Consider the following 25,417-nt stretch of genomic DNA (forward strand, 5'->3'; position numbering starts at 1 on the left):
TACAAAGCAAGTAACTAGTTATATTACTAGTTACTTTAAAAGTAATCCGTTATGTAACTTAGTTACAAAAGTAACTAGTTACCCCCAACTCTGTGTACAAAGGACCAGAAATACCATCACCAGTCAGAGTTAGTCTCGCGTGGCCAGACCGCTTTTTTCCGTATATTGGGTGGGGAAAAAGGGTCTGGTGCAACTCCAACAGCTGTTTACTTCTAAGCCGTCCCCACATTCCGGGGACGCTAATTGAATAACATTGGTCACAAACGAGGTGCCATGACGTCAGTAAGTTAACTAGAGATCTGTTTATCCTTTAAACGAATCTTAATTTGCTCCGATGTCTCTTTTATAGCGTCTTGAAAGTTAATCCTCATCGTGTAACAAGACTCACAACCGGAGCAGGAGTGTAGGAATACTTCATAGTTTTACTGACGTCATGGCACCTCCTTTGTGACCAATGTTATTCAATTAGCGTCCCTGGAATGTGGGGACGACTCAGAAGTAAACAGCTATTGGAGTTGCACCAGACCCTTTTTTCCCCACCCAATATACGGAAAAAAGCGGTCTGGCCACGCGAGACTAAGTCAGAGTGACTAGCCACTTTTCTAGTCCTGAATATGACTATAATGTGTGATGCATTCTCGCGATCGACTACGTATACCTAGTCACAGACAGACAGACTAACAGAGTAAACACATACAATTACATACCGTATACCTCGCCGTATACTGTACCTCAGACTAATGCGACTCACCAGGCACGGCTTTCCTGTACAAAGGCGCGCCCAAAATTGTATTCAAACTTTGTTGCACGTGCAGCCGAGTAACACACAAAGACCGCGTACGGGGGGTGTACAGGAGACCAAGAGAGCAAGTCACTTTTGTAGAGTTATTAAGCACAGGGAAAATGCAGGTATTTAAAGTCTATTTGTCTCTTTGATTCTTTCGTTTTTACAGAGTGTAAATTCAGGGATATTCAATGTCCCGTAGCCTTTTAGAAAGCCTTAGGTCATTATTGAACTCGAGTGTTCTAGATCTGTAATAGTGAATGTTCTTCACCTGGTATTCTCATTTGTAGCTCTCAGAAAATCCTCCAGCCGAAAAATGTTTGTGGTGCAGCCACACGTTATGGATGAAGGACCATGTTAACGTGTTGATGAAATGGATGGGATGCCCTTACACTACTCAACCAGCGTGGTTCCAACAAATGTCTAGAGATTTGTCCTACTGTTGGGAGTGTGTAGTTCAGTTCCACACTATGATGAAATTGTATTATCCAAGCAGTGCTACTGTTTACAAATGGGATTGTAGCAGAATTGGCAACCAGCTTGAAGAAGTAGTGCTATCTCCAGATGAGTTCAGTGATGATGACACGTATTATGATGACCCTATGAGATTGTGCACTATTGAGACAAGTGTCAGAGAGATACTAAAATATCCCAGGTTAATGCTTAACAGACAACTATACACTTTAGGTTTGAAATCAATTAAATTCCTATTGAAACATAATCAATGTTTTGAGTTACAAGAACGACTTCAAGGGTTGTGCCTTTTATTGGTCAGTCAAGATTCTGAAGTAAGATACGTAAAATGTAATTGTTATGTTTACTGTATATGATGATGGGAGAAATTTTGACAAATTTGGTGAACTGACTACAAATTGCCAAATTTTTAGTGAGAATGCAGTATTGACAAGTATTTGCCAAATATTATTTACCAAATATTATTTACCAGTTCTATCTAGAGTTAAATTGCCAAAATTTTCTGCTGCCAAAATTTTGTATCGTATGGTAGACATTGACATAATGTGACATCAGTAATAGGGAACTATGGCATTAATGTGATGGCCCTAACTTATTATTGAGGCCCATTATACCCCTATCACACTGTCCCAGATTACTTTCAGCTCGGGACAACGTACTCGGATTGGAATCATTTCATGTGAGCCCAAATAAATTTAGCACTAGTGTTAAGGCTGTAGTGATGAGCCAGTACTTATTCTTAGCTTCTTTGCAGGTAGCTAGCTATAGGTGGCATTGGTGAGGTGATGGGGCTATGCTAATAAACTGACTCAGCACAACAGCCCTAACACTAGTGTTAAGTATTGAGGCAACAAAGGAAAACATCTACGTTACAACAATAGCCTCTGTCATACTTCATCACTGGTAGTACACGTGTGTTGTAGGTGTATTCTAATTAATTAGTGCACATGCTACTTTCATGACTTGTAAAGAAGAGCAGTAGTACCAACAGTTGTAGCTTGATAGTGGTGTCTCCAGTATTGCAAGACATAGATAATGCCTGAATTGTTGGTTTCCAGCTCAGTCAGTCCAGTCCATGAGTCCAGTCCGTGAAATACTTTACGCTGAACTAGTCTTCTGTGTGATAAATTCAAAGGTATTGATTGCTACTTCTGGTACAATGATCCGACATGAAAACTAGATGATTCCAATCTGTACTTGTCTGTTGTATATTGTCTTCTGTACTTGTCTGTTGTATATTATCTATGGCTCCAGGTTATCAAAAACTTGACTCAGCTTTTACTGTGCAACAAGTGAGCTGGGGATTGCATGTGCCAAATAATAATGAGCTAGAACAAATGCATAATGTATAAGCCGTTTTTTAAAGGTGCTTATTGAAACTGTACTTTCATTGTAGTGATGACACAGAAAGCTAAGCTGTATAATGTTGTAGCAACTATATTATTAGCAGTGGGTGCCTCTTGCCAAAGTCAGTAGAACAAAAAGGTTGTGGAAGTACGGTGTGTCTTGTAGTATGTTGTAGCCAGGTTTTTAGATTATTGAAAATACCTTATATTGGGAATGATTTGTGGAAGAAACATTTGCAACTGGTCTATCTTTCCTCCTTCACATGTGTAAAGTAATTTAGCAATGGGGTGTGTGGCTACAACTGGTTGGTTACAGGTGCACACTTGATCGTTAGAACATTTTGTGTTGTGACTGATTTACAACAGGGAAGCAGGCAACATTCAAGATACTGAGGGAGAAATACGACCAGCAATGGCATAGGCATGCGGGGTGAGACTAATAGTGATTGACTATTTTTTTCCATTTCTCTAGCCAGAAGTTTAGCATTATGTAAAAACTTATCCTCAATTTTGTAGTAATATGATCATGCTTATGTCCTATGCAATCATAGCGTGATTTGAACACTACTATAAACCTCAGTATAATTATTGCCACTCACCGTGTGAATGCTAAAGTACGTGGAGGGTTGGAGATTTTGCGCAAGTGGTTACAAATATATAGGCTTAGGCCTGCTGAAATGGTTCAAAAGTTTTTCAGAAGGCTTTAAAAAAAAAACCTGTTAAAATTTTTTTTTTTGAGGAAATTATTCGCGAATGCATCTAAAATTGTGAAATTTGTGTGATTTTTTTTCTGCAAATGATTCCCAATACATGCTACTCACTGTGTGGCCACGCCAACAGAAGTAAATAATAGTATTAAGGATCACGGAGGTTTGCAACTTCTTACAAAAAGATTGGCCTCATAATACGTCCATGATGCCTTGGTAGTATTGATTACAAGCCCAAGAGTGTCTTTAGTATGACCTGAAATACTTCCAATAAGTTGGTACAAAATTTTAATGTTTTTTATTCAGTGGAATTTTTTGCTGACTATATAGTCAGTTTGTTTGTTTTACTGGCACGTAATTCCCTATCAAGTCAGTGATCTGTCCACCAGTCATAAGAATGAGGTCCACACTGTACATGAATCAAAGAGGTGAACATGTGTTCACTCCCAATGCTTTTGTACTGGAAACAAGCATGTTTTCATACTGTACACATGTTTGTGCACCTGAATTAAAGCACTGCTGTTTATAGCTCATGGATGAGAGACCAATTATGCAAAACTATTTGAGACTCCCCAAGTAGCCTTTAGTGAAACAATCGATTTCACTCTGGATAACGTCTAGACATACCTTGAAGACCCTCTGGAATGCCTTTTCCTCTGCCACTGGGATACTTTCTTCTAGAGTTAATTGTCCTTGTCTCAATTGTAGGATCTGGAGCCCACATGTCCTCATCCTCTTCACTGAAGGTATAGCTGACATCACCTGGTACTGGCAATGAAGGCTGCACAGGCTAGAGTACAGGTGATGACACAGCTAAAACACACATCAACCTGTGTGCCAACATCATTCTGTAGCAATAGCTCAGGATAAGTGTCAATAAAAGTTGTTTTATCTAGTTGATCTGTTAGTATCATACAGTACGATAGTACTGTAAGTAGGGACCACAAAGGTGTAGGTGTGGCCCACGCAAAAGCATCACCTAAAATCCAGCCTCAGTTTTCCATGACGACGATGAGGCAGTAAAATATGCCCAAACAAGCCTCAGATTGACCCAAAACACTTTCAGCAAGTTGCTACAGAATTAAAAAAACAAACAAACTATTAAACAAAATTTTCTACTGACTGATTGCCTGACTGACTGATGCCTTCAAACAAGTCTAACTCTATTAACTTGATATCGGCTAAGGTTACAGGCTTGATTTTTTCACCGTTCGATGTCGCTTTGGCCCGAGAAGAACCTTTTGGCATACCGCAGTACATACAATGCATTCTTCATGGACTTACTGGTGTCCTCCTTTGTGTCCCATTCATTTTGGCTGACAGCGAAAAGTGTCAATTTGGCAGTAGCACATGATGGTTTCCCTTTGTAACGGAAATCGTCCGTATTTTTCTTAGTTACTACTTTAATTGCAGAGGTGCTTTTCAAACAGTTCTTGATTCGTAATGCTGTGTAACGGGTTGAACATAACTGACAATGAAGCGTAATGGATACTTCACTTTTCAGACAATAATGGCTAGGGTGCGCGACATGATTTCTTTTGATGCGGGTTCACCAGTCATAATTTTATTTTACAAAAAAAAGGAATTTCAACTAGAGTAGGGACCATAGCACATTGATTAAAAGTACTGAAACAAGCTGGAGTAGTGCACGATATTAAATCACAGTAAAACAACACAAGAAAAGTTATATGTGTGCTTTTCCATTATGATATCTCGAGCACAGTAGGGATATAACACTTCTTATCGTTTTACTGTGATTTAATATTGTGCACTACTCCAGCTTGTTTCAGTTCTTTTTATCGATGTGCTATGGCCCCTACTCTAGTTGAAATTTCCTTCTTTTTTTTGTGTACTTGTAGAACACGGACAAATATTATTATAGTGTAATTGCTCGCCATGCTGTAATTTTTGCTTATTAGTACAGGGTACAGTCACAGCTTAGCTGCTGGGCTTGCTGCTGGTATCCTCTAATGGTGGGTAAACCAATTGTAGGACGTTTTGTAGTCGCTATCACAACATGCATGTAAGTGTATAGAGACCAGCAATCACACCTGTTTTGTTAACTTAGGGTTCTCTTCAGTGGTACATGATAAAATACTATGTTTTTATTACAGTTTGTTGTGATACAGTAGACAGGCATTCTGCTTGAAACACTAAGATACTCTCTGTTACTTATAATAAGCAGGAATTATTTATGTTCTGATCCAGTGACGTTGAAAAGCATGGCTGCCAAAAAAGTGTGTGTCACACTGACTTTCTAGCTTAGTACCTTAAGGTGACTAAATTTAGTGATATACTTAATTTAGCGATTCCATGTGGTCAGGAATTTAGAACATACAAAATTTAGCAATTTTTTATGAAAATTTATTTTATATGACATGTAATCAATCGAAATGTTCATTGTAGCTTTAGAAGAAAAGTGAGACAACCGTTTCTACCAATAAAGAATCTTCTGGAGGAGGAGTTCATAATCCAACAAAAAGATAAAAAATACCAACCGTTTATTGTTATTTGTTGACCTCTTTCAGTTGTGAAATGGTTTTACATGTCTATAAGCCACTGTGCATGTAAGGGTCTAATCTTGCTTAAGCGCAAATCAACTTCAACATTATCTAAAACAGTACCATTGTCAAGGCCTGACTACTCTGCTATAGTAAATTATAAACTTTTTCCTCAAGATTTTTTTTACTGACCCATTGACTGTGAGATACAGAGGCTGGAAAAAATGTGTCATATTAGGCACTGGTACTATAGTATGTTCACGTTGAGCTGAATCCTCAAAAACACTTAATAACTCATGGATGCAATTACACACGATCTTGAAATTTGGCTCATTTGTAGTACTGCTTGATCTGCTAAAAATATTTCAAAATCTTGTTGTTCAAATGTTTGACATAATATTTATGGCCAATCAAAATTTTCACAATACATTTCCTATGGAGAAGCCATATAAGTACAGTGTCCATTAGAGCCCTTTCCCGAACTTGTAATGGAGCCAAACCATATGTGTCTGTTGTTGACACCTTTGCTGTTACCAATAATCATCTGGTTGGCAGAAATGTTAACTCTGTTGAGAAAAAATCCACTTTTAATTTTTAGCTGTTTTTCAGGGTTCAGCTCAACGTGAACATACTATAGTTCAATATCTTGAGTCTCAAGTTCTGCTTTAACAGCAGGTGTCATTAGACCCTTAAAGACATCCTAAATCACCATTGCTTTTTTGTATTTCAGGTAACTTCAACTCAGCTCTTTTATTGACAATGTATGGATTGATCACTTCTCGTACCAGTTTTAGCGTTTCTTCTTCATTTGACTAGTGGGAGGGATTCTGTGATAGGCAAAATCCAGAAGGAAAAAGGAAATCACGTGGTTAACTTGCTTTAGTTTTCCCAACATAGATGATTTGAAAAGGTAAAAAGGAACTAGCTAATGTTACTACTAAAAGTTAAGGTTATGTTTCTTTTAACCTTTGACGGGCACATTTTTGCTTCCACGTTGAGCCATTGCCCTCGAAATATGATGAAGGTGTTTAGTCTGCATTTATCACTAATTCTGGTGGAATGTTGTATTTGACTCTTTTGTCATCATACAGTACGGTAGTACTATATTAGGGATCATGGACATATGGGTTTTTCTGGCCAAAAAATTCACCTTTACAACACCATTCTGGTACCTTGGCAGGTATAAAAAGGCCCAAAAATTCCTTCAGTACAATCCTAAAGGTATCCAATAAATTGTTACAAAATTTAAAAAAAAATTATTCAATGGAATTTTCTACTGACTAACTGCCTGCCTGCCTGCCCGCCCGCCCGCCTGCCTTCAGGCAAGCGTAACTTGATAACATAAAAATATTCGTAAAAATATGCTGAGCTACACTAGAGGTTTATTTTCGTAATTATAGCTAATTTAATCGAGACACAGACGGACTTCTAACCAGCTGAGGTGCTAGTGATCGATAACGACAATGACAGAAGTACAGTTTTCTTCATGCATGAGAAGATTTCACGCAGCCTACAAGGATAGCGGATGGACGCTGATTCTAGAAGAAATGCTCCTTTGCCAGAGGGAGATAGGCAACACGCACGATCCATTTGCTGTAAAAGTAACAAAGAGTGGAAATATTGTTGGGCATTTGCCGAAAAAAAATAAGCTCAACGTGTTCGTTATTTCTGAGGAGAGGGGGATGCTCATGTGTACCAGTGCATAGTTTTCAATAGCGGCCTTCTGTTTCCCATCGTATTATTATTTATTATTAGCACTTTACAGTGATATCTCTAACAGCATCATCTCTTTCTTGAATCTTCACATTGATTCTTGAGGGTTTTCCAGCTTGACCTTTAGATATAGCAGTTGACAGTATTTCTCAGGATAGCTAATGGGCCATTTGGAGAAGGAAGCGCTACTTGCGAGGATTTCGAAAAGGCCTTGAAAAAGCGAACCGAATATTCTTAGGAAAAAAATTCGTAACTACCCACTATTTACGAAAATTACGAAATTATTTTACTACGAAAATTTGACTCCATACGGTACTAGTGAACATTTAATCCCTATTTCAGTCTATACCCGTTTATATCAGTAAGATATTCTCTTTCACATTCACTGTACAGACCATTCGGTACAGTGGGATGTGCTGTGGTACCATTTTGCCAACTACATCCAATTCTTCGGTACACAGACTGCACCCATGTATGAGGTATTTTAAATTTTGCAAGATGTGATAGACTTGACGGATTATTCTCAATGAGCGCTGTAGCCATTGCTCTTACAACATGGATATCAGCAACAGACCCTTTTGTTTGAAAAGCTTTCAGCAGCTTTATCAATTTAGCATCAATTTTTTTGGTCGTCCTTGAGGTTGTCATGAAACTGCTTGAGGGTTTGGCTTTTCAATTCTTCCTCTAGTGATTCTTTGTAGGCTTTCTTAAAAATTTTGCACTGTACTTTCAGTCAAGGTTGGGTACTTTGTTAAAAATTGCTTTCGGGCACGTTCATTCTCCCATGCATACTTTTCTATCTTGGCGTGATCTTCTGAGTTTTTCAAATATTTCCCTTGTGTGCATCTTGTTCCTGGTACTCAATATCTCACTTGTGTTGTTTGTAACAGCTTCGTACTCGACTTCGCCTACCCCTAAACTCCTGGCCTCCTCTAAAGAAGCATAGGCCTCTCTTGAGAACTACAGTGAAACCTCACTTAGAGGCCACCTTGTTATAGTGGCCAGGTCCTAAAAGTCCAGGTGTATCTTCCATGCCATTCCATTGATTAATTTTCGTTAATAGGACCACCTCATTAGTAGGCTAGTGGCCACATACTACAAGACCAAACTTGTAAAACTAACAGTGACGTATCTACAGCAGGGCTTCGTAGGGCCTAGGCCCTGCTAAATTTGGCTAGTGCCCTACCAAACTGAAGACTTCGAAACCCACAATCACCAGCTTTTTATGGGTCATTGCATTATCTAATAAGTGAAACTTATTCTACACTAAATTACTCACCAAACTATTAGTGTTGAGCTGTCACAAAGCCAATAATTATGACGATTCTAATTAATGACCACCAATTAAGCACGTGATCAAATTACTAATTTTCCTGTTGTTGGTGATATTGATAAGGATGTGCCTTCCTAGTGTTCTTGTAGTTAGTTTATAATCAACATATCTATAAATCCTAATTGTAAGATTTGTAGTGTTTCATCATGCGTAGGTGTAGACTAGCTAGTCTAGTGTTGTCTTGTGTTAGCTAATGTTAACTACTGTACAATCTGAACAGGTTAATAAAAGCTATGAATAAACTTCATGAAAATCTAAAAGCTTCTTTTGTTGTTGCTAAAAAGGCCTCAGATGCCATTTTGCAGCTGTTAAAATTAAATTTTTTCTGGGGGGGCATGCTCCTGCATATACAGTGCCCTGGCTGGCATGGGGCGAAGTACATGTGAAAGTACTTAAGTAAAGTACAAGTACTTTGACATTTGTTGAAGTACAAGTGCAAGTACATGACATTGTTTTAAGAGAAATACTTAAGTAAAGTACAAGTACTTTTGAAAGTATTTAAGTTCAAGTACAGATTATGCTTACAGTCTTCACGATTGCATTTATGTAGTTTTGGTTGCACCTAATAAAATTGTGAAAATCTGCCATCTGTAAGGCGAAATCTTTCAGGAGTAAATACCTTTCCTGCAATGCTAAAGGGTCTCTCAACAGGTACAGAGGAAGATGGTACTCCTAGGATGTTTTTTGCCAACCTTGAAAGCAGAGGATATTTCCTTTGGTTATCTTATTTGCTGGACTTTGGGCCGTTGATACTGCGTCAGCTTCAATGTATTCATCCACCTGCTTAGTGAGTGTACTTCGTTGTTTTTAACTTTCTGTTCAGGACATAATCTTTCTTCTTAGCTGCTATAGCTGCCTGCTTCTTATAATGATCAACTAAATCTTTCAGGCCAAAAGCAGTACAACTGTTTCTAAGATCAACAGAGAAATGAATCAGAAGATGGGAAACCTTTTAAATCCTGTTTTTAGAGCAAATGCAGCAATTGTGACTTCAACCAAAAGCTGACCATGTCAATCCAGGAATATATTATCTTTGAGCCAATATATATATAGCTACAACTTATTTCACTTATACATATGTAAAAGGACTTCATTGTACTTCATGTACTTCGAAGTACTTATGAGTACTTTGAAGTACTTTAAGTACCTTAAGTACATTGCTTAGAACTTAAGTATAAGTACAAGTACATTACATATGTACAAAAAGTATTTAAATATAAGTACAAGTACTCAAGAAGGTGTACTTAAGTGTCCTTAAGTACAAGTACCAAAGTACTTCGCCTCATGCCTGGCCCTAGCTGTGCCCTACCAATAGGGAAAGTCTAGATACGCCACTGAAAACTAACATAATATTCCCTTAATAAAGGGACCAGCTGAACAGGCAGTCAACGTATCACTGCTAAAGTTGCTGCTCCTGAGTACCTGCCAAAAACTATGCCAATAGTTTTAGCAATGTACTTTATACTTTTAGCAGCCAATATGCCTCAAGTATTGAATAATCCTATCTGTGCATTATGATGAAACCTGTAGTATATGTATATAGCTGTTACAGCAACTATAGCCAGGTATTGATTTGTTGAAAACCTTGATAATAAGACCACTTTGTTTATGGCCGGATTAATGGGGTTTTCATTAATAAGGCCACCTCATTAATAGGGCGACTTATTGTGGGTCCCCAAAGGTGGCCCTATTATCGAGGTTTCACTGTAGAACTCTCAGTCCATTTGAATCCGAAACAGTAAAGAGCCATTTAATATATAAGGTGAACTAGCACCTTGATTAAAAATCTGCAATACTGGTTATGGTAGTAGCACCTGAATCGGACCACGTGTACCAGCCAGCATAACCTTGAGCAAAACCGGTAAAGTCTAGCTGTATGCTTTCGCAGTTTAGTTTTCCATGTGGACTGAGGATATCACAAATACAAGTTGTTGTGGGCCCCAACTAGAGTTTGGCAATATACCGGTATATTTAGTAATTTTTGATATCTGAAGCTCACTGGTATTACTAATTGCAATACTGAAATACCGCACATGCTCCAGATCACGTGTCATTGTGTCAACACATTTTTCATGGCAAAAAAAGGCTGATTCTACCAAGTCTGTTAGCGCTTAAATGCCAAAGAAGAAAGCCATATCTCTGGTGTGGACCACTTCGGACAACGTGTCAGTGGTGAAGGGAGGGTGATAGATAGCGGCGTAGCTGTTTGCTGTCGATGCCACAGTAATATGTGGGCTAGCGGTGGGAACTCTTCTAATCTGCTATCATATTTGAGGGTTCATCACCCCGCACAGTACACACAAGTGCTCCAGTTACAAAAGGTTAAAGCAAAGGAAAATGACAAGAGTACACGTGCATGTTCGTCTGTCCAAGTCCAGTCATCCATCCCAAAATTGTTCAGTAAAGCTCAGAGATACGAGAGGACCTCATGATGATGGTGTGAAATTACAGGCTTCCTGACGTATTTCGAAAGAAATGTTTCTACACAACAGAAAAAGATTGTCCACATTCTTGAATAGCTGAAAGAAAAACATGATTTGACTAAGGCACAATCAGATCTTGGCTTACCTCAGCTCTCTTGAGTTACAGATTGCATAACTCGATGGAGATCTCAACTCAACATGACTGGGAGAATTCTCGAGCAGGAAGCCTGTATAAGGCAAGTGTTAGCTACTGATCATAAAAATGCCCACCTCAGGCCAACATGGCAATACTTGGATGTCCTTGAATCAATGCAAGCAACGTTTGGGCCACTTGAGGATTTTACCGATATGCTTTCGGGTGAAAGGAAGGTCACTGTGTCTGCAATCAAGCCAATTCTACTTATTTTGAAAATAAAAGCTTTAAAGTTGTGTGATGGTAATACTAATCTAACCAAATGCATCAAAGATAAAATTTGGGATTACCTGCAGAACAAATAATGATGATGTGGGCATTAATGAGTTGTTAAATGTGTGCACTTATCTTGACCCTAGATTTAAATCAATGTACATTGAAGGTAGTGTGAGTGCTACTTTGGTAATCAATTGCTTGGCCCGAGAAAGTGTCGAAATCATAGAAGAGGAGACAAGTCAACCAGCCAGTGGCACTAGTAGCACACCACCAATAGCCACAGAAGCTTCTGAGGACACACCGTCAGCATCTAACTCCTCCAACAACCCCACAAAGAAACTTAAACTGTCTTCTTGGTTGAAGGAAGCAGCTGAAACTCAAGTACCGCCTGGTGAACCTTTGGCACCAGAACAGAAAGCACAGAAAGGTTTAGAAGAATATGAAAGATTGCCACTACTGGATTCAGAGCTAGATCCACTTGAGTGGTGGAAGGTTCACCTCCCTACACTGTCAATGCTTGCACAAAAATACCTTTTGCATATGTGTAAGTAGTTCTGCATCAGAGAGGATTTTCAGCTGCTCAGGAAACATAGTTTCAAAGAAGCGCACGTTACTGAAACCTGATAAAGTAAACATGTTGGTGTTTTTAGCTGGAAACCTTCAATAGAACTTTTACAACTTACCATGCTATAACTTTGTTATTACAGCTGACTTGCAAGAAATGCAAAAAAGAAACTTGTATGATTTTTACCTTTATTGTAGTTAATTTGTTACTTGTAACTTGGAACTTATTTCTTTGATTAGAATGATATACCAGTATACTGTGATGTTTTTGTAGTATCGATACCAACTATTAATTTTTAGTGCTGCCTAACTGTAGCCTCAACATCACACAAAACACTACCAGCATTCCCAGAGGTTGGTAACTTTCGATCATTTTGCAGTAGCAGGATACAGACAATTCAGCACAAATGAACGAGTAGTTGGATACTTACCGCGAGAAATACCCCGCTTTCTGTATTTCATAATCGCACATGGAGCCACAGTAGTTTGCAAAGTTACTGATGTTCATCGAAGATCACCTTTGATTCAGGGTGGCCTTGAAATACCCATCGAAGTGACTATCAGTATGAAACAAGTAATCAAAATAAGCAAGCATTATAACTGTGTAGAAAGTCCGTACAAATGAAGTACATAGAACCAGTTAATGACGAATATACCGAGCAAATCTTGCAAGCACCTCACAATGCATACGATTTTCAGAAGATAAAGAAGATGATGAAATACACTCCAATGAAGATCCAGCTACAGGGAGTACGTAACCATAAATATACCATAGAGGGCGATTATACTGATTCATTAATTATTTTCTTAATTTAAAGTGTATTAAATTTAGCGGAAATCAATTTAGTGTATCATTAAATGTAGTCACCTTGAGATACAGTGTAACTAGCCAACCACCATACATGGCTTGAAACATTATCATGTATATTGCTAAATGTTAAAATAGTTTTTATTTTAAAAATCATAAATTTTAGTAGGGTTCCAGTGATAATAGTGGTGAGTCATGATAATATGTGACCGTCTCAGCAAAAACCCGACTTGTTCGCACAAGCATGCGTATTGAGAAAACGAAACTTAAAAATAATTCATAAAATTATGCATGCTACAAAGAAAAAAATATGCAAGTTTTTATTGGGCCAGTACAAAGAAGATTCAAATTGATTAAAACTCTATACCATCTTATTTTGCCTACTAATGGAGAGTTCGAAAATCTTTGTTTTGTTTCTGTAGCTCCAATGGTATGTGTGTCACGTGCGTTTGTTTATGATGCGGTAAACGTGAACAAGATCGTCTTATTTCTTTTACCAAACCGTCTTCATATCCATATGCACAAGTGACTACAGGGCTAACACTATACCTTGGCTGATGTGCTAATCCATGGTGAACATTTTAAGCCAAATTGCAACATTGTAGACTAATCCAAACGGAAGTTATGGCTGTGAATGTAAGTGCCTATAGTTTATTTTTAGTATAGTCACTGTACAAATTGATTATCTTGCTCTTCCTACTGTCTAGCGCTATAATTCCAAAACTACTCACCAATGAAGGTTGAAACTTGGGTGATCCACTACTTGGACACTGCAGATAATGCTGAGAAAAAGAATGAAATTGTGCAAAAAGTTGGGCTTTTGCTGATGTATGAATGATGGCAACATTGCTATGAGGGAAAATCCCTACTTAGCCATTGCAGGAAACATGCCAATGTGGGAATCACACAGCTATGGTGTAATAGCTACCACAATTTGTATCTCTTGGTTTGCTACTTTTTATTGTTCATTTTTAAAATTAATAATTTTTTAATTACACTATGTAAATCTGGAGGATCATCAAATTTACACTGCTGTACATGTCACGTGCTGTGTTGTGTGCCTGGTTCTAACTGTAGGTCTGCTGTTTTAACTGTTAAATAGTCATCAAATACCAACAGCCAACAATATTCAGATACATACAAGCCATGGCTCTTTTCTGAGGGTTGCTCTTATGACAATAATTTCAGGCTATGGAGTGGCTACTATCTGGGGGCGGCTATTATACAAGCCGTGGCTATTACCCAGTAAAATATGGTATATCGGTGTATAGACACCTGGGCATTAATTTCTTATGACCACAGCTGAAAATTTTTGTTTGTCCTTGTAGCAGATGCTGTTGATATCAGTTTGGCAAGTCACAAGTTTCTTTTCTACTGTTGTTGCTGCTGTAATCCCAGACCTTGTATATTGTATATAGTAAGGTAGTGTTTTGTAACCTTCTCTAAGTTATTTGAGCCTGTCTTTTTATGGAAGTCCATTTTTGCAATGTAGTCTTGATATGTACCACCTGTAACCTAAACATTATAATGTTATTATTCTTAGGTATGCAAGTGGGCATTGAAGACTTTTAAAGTGTTTGGTTCTATTGGCTCTGATGAGTACGAGGAATTGGAGGATGTAATTGACTGGCTTCTGGGAGTTGTAGACTTCAACTTATTTGTGAATCATGTTGATGTGGATGAGTCTACCATGTGGGATGAAACACAGAATGTTATTTTGCCTCATTATTTGTTCACACCTCGGCCACGTACATTTTGGCTAGCAATCTATGTTGTCTTAAACCTAATGACTAAAGATTGCATTCAAACGCAATTCTTGACCACAGATTTGAAACATAAGGAACTGGTTGAATCAGTTTTGGTGCTTCTGGACAAGGATTCAGATAGTGATCCAACCATTTACACTAATTCTAAACTTCTCAATTGTAAAACCACAGTTTTTTGGCCAGCGTTGCAGTGTTTTGTACTGTTGTTAGATAAATTAGGGTCACGTTTTTGGATGTTCACAAAAACTACTCCTAGCACAATCTTAAAGCTAATTAAATCAAACCCACATTACCAGGAGCAGTTAGAAATATGCTATAATGAGGCTGCCAGGTTTGAGATATCCAGTATTGAGGACAACTTCACTTTTAGCCAGCTTGTGTTTGATAATGATTCTTATGAGAAATTTTCCAATGCACAGTCAAGTATGCAGCCCCAGAAAGAGCGTTATCATGGATTTTCTTTATCTTGGATTGTCCCATTTGTCAAATCACTCATTGACTTTGGAGACTTCGAATTACCAACAATAATAGAATTGTTGACTTTCGTGTGCCACATCCATACTCTATCACTCCATGGAGATGCCGATATCAGTTCCACCGATTTGTTTCAAAGTGTACTTCCAATTGAAAGCATTGCAGAAAGGATAGAGAAACTTTATTTACCACAAGAATCTCTAAGCAGCATAAGCCAGTCAGTTGGCATACTGTTTTCACGAAAGGTATATTCAGCTCTGTTGAATTGTAAGCAGACTATATTCTGTATGGTAACAGCTTTATGCTCACACTTATTAAGCAAAGACAACCAACTGCGAAACAGTCATAAGCCTTGCTTGAGTCAAACTGCTAGGACATACATACCACTTGTGATGTATTGTTCTACTGAGAAAACAGCTTGCGATTTGTGGTATTTGCTTAAAATGGTTAGTCCCTTAAGTCCATTTCTGTCTGTTGTATCGAAAGAAAAATGTAGTGCTACTACTGTAAATGTCTCATTGCTTTCACAACCTGCTGAGTTGTCTGAGGTACTCCTAAAAATGATGACAGACAAGCTAAAAGAGCAAGATGACTTGTCAGGACCTTTTCTTTATCCCCCTTCTAGTACAGAAGGCTCTAAATGGTTTGGCTCATGCAGTTTAGTGGTTGTTAAACAGGAGCCAGGTATTGACGGGCCATCTAAACCATCAGGTAGTGGTTTAAAGAAGAGTACTGAAGTAAAGCAAGAATCATTGGTTGATCAATGCACATTGCACACCGAAGAAGGCCATGGATCTAATGTGTTGATATCTGCAGAGAACTTAATGGGCAATGCCACCAGAAGACAAAATACTGGTGTTAAAATGAAACAGCTTGCTTTGCAGCTTGAAAAGTTACCAGTTCAGCGAAGAGTTAGTGATGGCTATCCTGTAGTGGCCAACAAAAGTATTGATAGTGAATCAGACACTGTGAAACATATTGTGGAAGAGGCATTCAAACTAGACTTACTAAGTGACACTGAATCTTGTAGTGCTGATGATGAAGATGATGATTTGCCAAATTATTTCTCATTTTCCAGCAGAAGACGTAAACGTACGAGTGCCATTTGTACTGCTACTTCTGATGATGAAAGTTGTGAAGAGAATAATGTATTTAAAGTGCAAGAGCCTGCACAAATGAGTATTTCAGGTAATGAGAGCAGAACTAGTAGCATCCAAAAGGAAATGAGTAGTAGTAGTACTATTACTCTAGATGATGAAAGTTGTGAAGGAAGCAGTGTGGTAAAGAAGTGTGTACACGGGATTAGTGCAACTACTTTAGGTTTTCAAGATAAAGAAAGCTGGAAACAAAGGCATACAAGTACTACTAGTACTTTGACTCTAGATGATGAAGGCAGCGAACAAATGCATGTAAGTAGCATTAGTGTGACTGGCATGGATGATGATACAAGTGGTATGCATCAGGCAAGTGCTGCTACTTTGCGTAATAAAACCAGTGAAAATAGCAGGAAATTAAGTGTGCTAAAGATGTGTGATACTGCTAGCGAAGCCAGTCTAATAAAGAAGAAAATCAAAGTTGAAGGTGATCATGCTGTTTCAGAAGTTTCTGCTGGTTTGAAAAACTTTGACAATACGGAAAGTACTGCTTTTGTGGATATGACTACACATGCGTCTTCATCAGTTTCGTCTCTGAATGAAAAGCAAACTGATGAAGTTACTGGGAATAGTGCATCGATTATTGATTTGGTGTTATCAGACACAACCTTTCAATATCAACCTAATTCTGCTGACTCAAGAGCCATTGTCCATTCTGTTGAATCAAATGTTAATGCCAATTCTGTTACTAGGCCTTGTTCACTCCCGATACAGAATGTTTCCGTTAAATTAGAAGATGCCAAGACCGCTGACAAGGTGGTTGAGGAGGATACAAGTACCTTTGCTAGCTATGGAGAAGAACAAGAGGCAGACATGAATTTGTCAGATGGAGATAGTGATTGTTTTGTGGTTACGCCTATAAAACATGGGAACCTCAAATTTGAGCAAAAAGGTTCTTCGGGCTACACTGCAGGTGCAGTAGCTGGTGATGCATCTCATAGTGACGGTGAATTAGTGAGATCAGTTGAACATATAAGCAGAGATATACAGTCCAATGTTCAAAAGTTTCCACCTCTTCCAGGTCCCCAAACAACCTCATTGTCTGATGGAAAACTGCAACCAGCTGTTGTGGGCCGAGCTCCTTTCTCAAAGTCTAGGATGGCTTCATTGCAAACACCTGAGAATGCTTCTTCCAAAGAAACTACTACCAAAAGGAATGCCTGTGTGATTGATAAAGGTGTACAGAAAAAAGTGGCTGATTCAAAGAGCACTCGTTCTACTAGTACTACAGCAAGAGCTCCAAAAGTTGTGGTAACAGTTGAGTTATCAAGAAGTCGTGATAAGGAAGAGTTTCTTATGGAAGTATTGTATTGGAGTCCTCTTCCATTTTTTGGTGGCTATGTATCTGAAGGACCTCACTGTGTACCTACAATACAAGATGTTCCTTTGATATTTAAGAGTTCTGATCAATACGTGGAGGTGTTCAAACCACTACTGCTTCTAGAAACTTGGGATACAGTAAGTATTTTGTGTGTACTGTATAAAATTAAGTTTGAATTATTGTTTGATTTGTACCTTATATTCTATACCTTGTAACAACTCTATATAGAAAGTCAGTATAAACTACATGAAATACTCACAAAACTATTGAAAAGTGTGTAGCTAGGTGAGTTTATAACTTGAAGTCTACCAACAGAGATAATGTGTGAAGGTAACATGGTCTGATGTCATCAAATATCAGGGGACCTATCAATGAGGTTTACATTTTCTCACAAAATAAAACTAGCCTCACAATATCCTCACAGTGCCTTAACAGTATTGGTAAGTATAGTGAAGCCCCAAAGTGCATTCAGTGCAACCTGAAATGCTTCCAATAGGTTGCTATGAAATTTTAGAAGTTGATTTAGTGGATTTTTCGACTAACTGCCACTGCAGCGTTCCAAAAGACAGCTGTAAGGCTAAAGCAACATCTAAAAACAGCTTCATAAGGGGGAGGGAGTATGCAACCCATTGTTTCCTGCTATTGAGTTATGCTTGTCTAAAGGCATCAGGCACATATCGTTGTCCTCCTTTGTGTCCAATCACTTATAGCTAGCACTGATTTACAATGGCACATATTATGGCTTCTCTATGCTAACTATTAGGGCTCTCAGCTTTGATTAATCGATTATTCGATCAACGTATATGTATCAAACACTATGCATATAGCATTAGCTACACTTAATCAATACTGTACACAGTGTAGTAGCATAATGTTATAGAGGAGAGTTGAGAAAATGGCAGCAGTTGACAAGTAGCTAGGTTACAATTAGTAGTTTAGATGGCAGTACTAGCTATCGTCATCAGCACATACAGGCTGCAAAATGGTATGTTTTAGGAGCTCAGGATCTGCCATGGATGTTAATAAATGGTGAGCTAATCCTTAGAGATAGTAATGCTTCATTCTTTTACTATTGAAAACAGTAAAAATTGTTTCCTTCAAGTTGCTCACTATTAAGAGCTTTATTGATGATGTATTTTAATCACTTTAAATCAATTAGTCATCATTACCCTATGTTGTCCATGTGACTGTATTGATTACAGATACTTTTTTTCATTTGTAACAGGCGGAACATAGCTGAAAACAAAGCATAGTAGCCACTTCATTTTCAGCTATTGATAGCTGTAGTACATGTTCAGATGTAAAATTATTTTATGATATGTCTGGTATCATTCTTTCTTTTGATGAACTATGTGTAGTTTCCCCAGTTATAAATATTCTACAAAAAGTGAACAAACAAGTATTAGGATTTTTGTTTTCGCAGAAATTAAAAGTAGTGAAAAAAGGAGCCTCCACTTGCAGATATGCTAATGGACTTTTAATCCCTACTTCAGTCTTTTTGTACTTATACATATATGTTTACTGATTACAGTAGATACCTGAAGGAAGTAAGGTATTTATACTAGTCATTATTTGGTTGCACAGACATACGTCCTCTATATATGTGTAGCACGACCAACTTGTATTGTGTACATATGTATGTGAGTGTGTTACCGAATGGTGCAAATGTGGTCAATCAAATTGAATATAGTGTTGCAACCAGACCCCAAGTGATATTTCATCTCACTCTATCTGTATGCTGGAGTTGTTACAAGGTCATTTATCACATCGAAAATACAAAAATGTGACCATGTTGGTTTGATACTGTATTTTGCAGATTGTCAATGAGATTAAGCATCCAGACAAAACAAGACGGGTTATTAACGCTAAAATTGATGATTGTAATCTTTGCTCTTTAACTGATACTGTTTCAGCTCACCACAGACTAACATGCAAGGCTCTAATCACTACAGAAGAAAGTAAATGTTATTGCTATCCAGTAGAGCGTGACTTGATCTGTATTAGATGTATCATGGCAAACAGTGCATATTGTAATGCATCTAACTTTCCAATGATGTTTGGGATGGTTGAAAGTTCCACTAAAGCTAGGAGTTCAGAAGATGTCATCAAGCAATCTTCAAACCAAGCTGTGGAATTGACACTTCGTGTGTCATTAAACCGTTGTAATGGCTGCTTTCATTTTCTCTCGGATAATCTTGATATTGAAATCATGTTTGTTGTTTCTATGTCATCTTTTCTGCGTCAGTGGGAGGGTTTGATTACAGTGTCTAAAAACATGCTTTGTCGTGACATTCTTCATCCAAGAAGCCCTTCCTATTTTGGATGTTTTGAAGATACTCAGCTGATAGATAAGGACAGAGATTATAAAATACAAGGTCACTTGTTTAATTCTTCCCAGTTTGAAGCTATAACTATAGCTACTAAGGCCCTGTCACTTGCTTACTGTCTACCACAAATTGTTTTGTTGCAAGGCCCACCAGGAACTGGCAAAACGCACACAATTTTTGGCTTGATAGTGTCATTTTTTGTTAGTCACAAGGAATCTGCATCATTGCATGGCAGTGCATTGCCTGGTAATAGAATAAAACCTCCTAAACCACATTTACTGGTCTGTGCTCCATCAAATGCTGGGGTTGATGTGATTGTAAACCGGTTATTAGCAGAGGGACTTGTAGTTGGAACCTCTGCTTGGGAGAAGCGATGTGAACTCTTGAAACAGAATGGTAGTAGGACAGCAGATGATGGCCTTCGTGTAGTGAGATATGGTGTTGCTGACAAAATTGATTCAAAAGTACTCCCAATTACTCTTGATGAAATAGTGAAAAAGAAAACTGCTGAAAGTGAGTGATATACATGTATCTACGATTGTGTGTTATTGTTGTATTCCACACCATTTCACACCAAGTTTCTTAATTGATGTAGTAAATTTAATAGACCCAACAATAGTGTGTTAAGAGGACATTTGAAAGTACAAAAGTACAAGTTCTTTGTTAGATACAAGTATAATTGATTTCAAGGTTAAGTACTTACGTACTTAAGTACAATACAAGTACTTTTGATAGTATTTAAGTATAAGAACACATTCAAAAAGCCATGACAACTAGAACACTTAATGCTCAATATCTCTAAATTGGCTATTTATCTAGTTACCTAATAATGATCATCCAAGCAAATTTGGCACGGTAAGTACTGTACTGAAGAAAACTTTGGCAGTAAAAAACTTTGGCGAATTTGGCAAATCAGTCAAAGTTTTTTTTTTTCACCGATTGTGATTATTCTATCTTGTGACCTGCCACATTGTTGAAAGTGAAGGTATAGCTAGCTAGTGTCTGCGGAATGTCCATCTGGAAGTATTTCAAGCGTGTTGATAATGGATCTCGCTTGTTTTCACCGACCCAGAGTGTTTTACCTGATCCTGAGGGTCCATTAAGTGCATCAGTGCCAATTGGGAGCAATCGTTCATGCTAACAATTGAACAGGGGCCCTTATAATTATTCAACATTAACAAAAGACCAAAAGCTTGTAATTGCCCAAAACATGGAACCACAGCCAGACATGGGGCTAAGTACATTTGAAAGTACTTAAGTAAAGTACAAGTACTTTTGAATTTTCCAAGTATAAGTACAAGTACTCTGGCGACAATCAAGAGAGTACTTAAGTAAAGTACAAGTACATGCTGGAAGTACTCAAGTAAAGTAAAAGTACATTTTGCTGTAGCAAAATATACACTTATTCAGTGTATTGTAGTAAGTAAGTGTACCTAGTGGGGTTGGTACTTTCAGGTTTTTGTCAACTATTCACTCTCTTAAACATTTAAATGCACTAACTTTAGCAGCAGCATTGTTTTTATTTGCCAGAATTCTATGACATCATTAATCGTGGCTACATGATACATAGTAAGGTTAGTGAAGGCACTAGAAGAATTGTACAATGCACCTTCATGCAATTTTGCTAAGTACCCACTGTGTACAAACTACGTACAATGTTTGCAGTACTTACAAGTACTTAAGTACTCAAGTACATACAAGTACTTAGCAAAGTACTTGAGTATAAGTACAAGTACACTGGGGAAATTAAGGAAGTATTTAAGTAAAGTACAAGTACTTTCAAATCTGTACTTAAGTGTACTTAAGTATAAGTACTCATGTACTTGGCCCCATGTCTGACCACAGCTGCTATTTGATTCTTTGTGGACAAGTTAGTACCCTAAGCTTCCATTAAAAGAAACGACTGTCCGCCACCTTAAAGATGTGTATAAGGATAAATTATGTAAACAGCGTGGAGCAGTTCCCACTGTAGGTATATTTGATCTAAAGAAAACTGGTTGCCCATTGATAATCTGCAAGGAGTTGGATAAGTAGGTCCAGGACTACATCACCTACATACGTTCTACAGGAACTGCTGTTAATACTGCTGTAGTGATCGCCTGTATAGAAGAAATTTTATTACACAAAGATCCTGATTTCAAGGGTCGATCTAAACAAAAGCTGGGCACAGTACCTATTACAAAGAATTGGCTTTGTTAAGAGAAAGGCTACAAGCAAAGCCAAGGTCACAGTTGAAAATTTTGTCCAGACAAAGGCAGAGTTTATGTTGGAAGTCAAGCAGGTCATCACAATGGATTAAATTCCTCCAGAGCTTATCATCAATTTTGATCAAACAGGCCTAAATGTTGTTCCAGTTTCAGATTGGATTATGACAGTTACAGGAGCCAAGGTGGCTGGTAAGGATGATAAGAAATAGCTTACTGCTCTTTTAGGAGGATCACTCACTGGAGACTTCTTGCCTCCACAGATAATTTATCACAACCTCTCGACATTAGTGTCAACAAGGCAGTAAAATGCAAACTGTGTGCTGGGTTTCAAAAGTGGTATGCAGAGCATGGAAATAAAAAGTAGTGAAACAAGGGAGGTTAGGGTTGAGTTAGGGTTAGGGTTAGAGAGGTTGTAAAAAAATATAATGCAAGGGAGGTTGCCTACACTGAAGGTAACACTTCTTGTTTGACTACTTTTCATATCTATGATCCCTAATCAAAATCAAAATTCCTAATCTAGGGATTGGATTTCCATATCTTTAAAACTCCAAAATTCTTTAGGTTGCCTACAACTGAAGATAGCTAATTCAGTCATGGATTTTATTAGGGATCATGGAAACAAAAAAATAACAGTAGTGAAGCAAGGGAGGTTTGGGTTGAATTTTAGTTAAGTTAGGTTTAGGTTAGAATTAGGGTTGGATAGGTTAGAATTAGGGTTGGTTAGGAAGGTAGTAAAATATAATACAAGGGAGGTTGCGTATCACCTCTTGTTTGACTACTCTACATTTCTATGGTCCCTTATCAAAATTAAGATTTCCTTATCTAGGGATTGAATATCCATATTTTTTTAAAATCCTTATGAAAAACCAAGTTAAACCGTTCTTCGAGTTAATAACTATTGCTTTGTGACAGTCAACTGTACATGGAAAATTGTGAACTAGCTGTTGTAATCCCCACTATACAGTATGGTATGACCACTGTACTGATGTATGATTGATTATCCAAATAATTCACTTGTCTATAGACTATATACACCTTTATCATTGCTTGAGAACTCTAAGCTTCAGATAACTGACGTTCTACCATACTTTTCTGTAGAAATTTAAACTGGTAATCACTTTTGATATCATCATCTACAGTTGTATGTACTGTAATGCATTAGTGGATGTTTTGCTATTGGTTTAGGCTTGTACCAGTTTTGTTCTTCACACAAGGTTTTTAAACCCACATTTTCTTTATACTGTGTGGTACAGTTTGTCAGGTACACTTATTAGAAACAGCAATTTTTAATAAAATATTTTAAATTTTGCAAATCCTCAGTAATTTAAGAGAGCATTCATATTTGTTTATATACGTATTTCTGTTTTGTAATTCATGTAGTATTTGTGCTATAAATTGTATTTTTACGAAATGTACACTTTAGAATATAAGAAATTGCACGGCCTTGATTCCAAGATTGCTGATATGAAGAAACAACTAAGCAAGTTAGATGAACAAATTGCTGAAGCACAAAGGATGGTTGTTACTCTTGTGAGGTCTAGCAGTAAAGATGATCCTAGATGGTGTAGTGAAGAATTGAATAGTAATGTTACAACCTTGCGAAGAGGCAGAGAAAAGCTTAATTATGAGTATCGAAAAGTGAGAAACAATTAATTTCAGCTCTGTTTTATATTATACTAATTTCCTTCCATTCTATTTAATTTAGTGCTGCATGTGAAGCGTCCCAGTATCATACAGTACTATTGTTCTGTATAGTAGGGACCACAAAGGAGTAGGCATGGCCCACGAAATAACATCACCCAAAAACCAGCCTCGATTTTCCCTGATGATGATGAGGCAGTATTGGTTAGGTAAAACTAAGCCCAAACAAGCTTTTAGATCAACCTGAAACACTTTCAACAAGGTTCTATGGAATTTTTTTTAAAAATTATTTTAACCAAATTTTCTACTGACTGAGTAAGTAAGTAATGGACTGATACCTTCAGACAAGCATAACTTGATAACGGCTAAGGCTACGGGCTTGATTTTTTCACTGTTTGATGTCGCTTCGGCCCAAGCGGTGCCTTTTGGCATACCACAGTACGTACAATGCATTCTTCTAGGACTTACTAGTGTCCTCCTTTGTATCCCACTCATCTTTGCTGACTGTGAAAAGTGTTGATTTGGCGGTAGCACGTGATGGCTTTCCTTTGTATTAACAGAAATTGTCTGTATTTTTCATAGTGGCTATTTTGATTGCAGGGGTGCTTTTCGGACAGTTCTTGATTCATACTGCTGTGAAACGGGTTGAACATAGCCGACAACGAAGCGTAATGGATACTTCACTTTTCAGACAATAATTGATAGCTGGGGCGCACGGCACCATTTCTTTCTTTTGGTATGCATGGACTGCAGAGGTGCTTTTCGAACAGTTCTTGATTCGTACTGCTGTGTAACGGGTTGAACATAGCCGACAACAAAGCGTAATGGATACTTTACTTTTCAGACGATAATTGGTAGCTGGGGCGCACGGCACCATTTTTATCTTTTGGTATGCGTGGATTGCAGAGGTGCTTTTCGAACAGTTCTTGATTTGAAATGCTGTGTAACGGGTTGAACATAGTTGACAACGAAGCGTAATGGATACTTCACTTTTCAGACGATAATTGATATAGCTGGGGGGTGTGGCGCAATTTCAGATGTAGTATGCGTGGATTCACCAGTCATAATAATTATTTATAAAAAAAGTTGACAAACAAGTACACAGAAGCACAGTAGGGATATAACACTTCTTATTGTTTTACTGTGATTTAATATCGTGCACTACTCCAGCTTGTTTCAGTACTTTTTAGCAATGTACTATGATCCCTACTCTATAATTCCAAATTTTTCTATGTACTTGTAGATAATATAGTACATATTGAAATTCACAGCAGTGATGTCATATCTATAGAATTTGCATGCATGCATATACTAGGGGTGTGCGATAATGAATTTTCTATTATTGCAATAATGCACCTCATTATCATGATTATCACAATACTTGGCTACACATGTAAATACCACCAATTGGATACTGTAAATGTCTATCATACAGTACGATAGTACTGTATAGTAGGGGTTGGTA

General features: G+C 37.7%; 1 protein-coding gene across 2 annotated transcripts in view; it reads left to right on the plus strand.

The window, feature by feature from the left end:
* The first annotated feature begins 789 nt into the window (after positions 1 to 789).
* LOC136260063 (uncharacterized) overlaps positions 790 to 25,417 on the plus strand; it is a 50,558-nt gene continuing 25,930 nt past the window's right edge. The window contains exons 1-5 of one of the 2 annotated variants that reach the window (XR_010703413.1): positions 790 to 909; positions 1,075 to 1,572; positions 14,606 to 17,914; positions 19,594 to 20,617; positions 23,735 to 23,949. Coding sequence is in view for 1 of the 2 variants with exons in the window: in XM_066053669.1 (XP_065909741.1) it covers positions 904 to 909; positions 1,075 to 1,572; positions 14,606 to 17,914; positions 19,594 to 20,617; positions 23,735 to 23,949 (5,052 nt within the window). In the remaining variant the exon portion in view is untranslated. The remainder of the gene's footprint in view (positions 910 to 1,074; positions 1,573 to 14,605; positions 17,915 to 19,593; positions 20,618 to 23,734; positions 23,950 to 25,417) is intronic. The other variant, XM_066053669.1, reaches the window with a different exon arrangement.

Source organism: Dysidea avara, chromosome 7 (assembly GCF_963678975.1).
Source record: "Dysidea avara chromosome 7, odDysAvar1.4, whole genome shotgun sequence".
NCBI classification, from domain to species: domain Eukaryota; kingdom Metazoa; phylum Porifera; class Demospongiae; order Dictyoceratida; family Dysideidae; genus Dysidea; species Dysidea avara.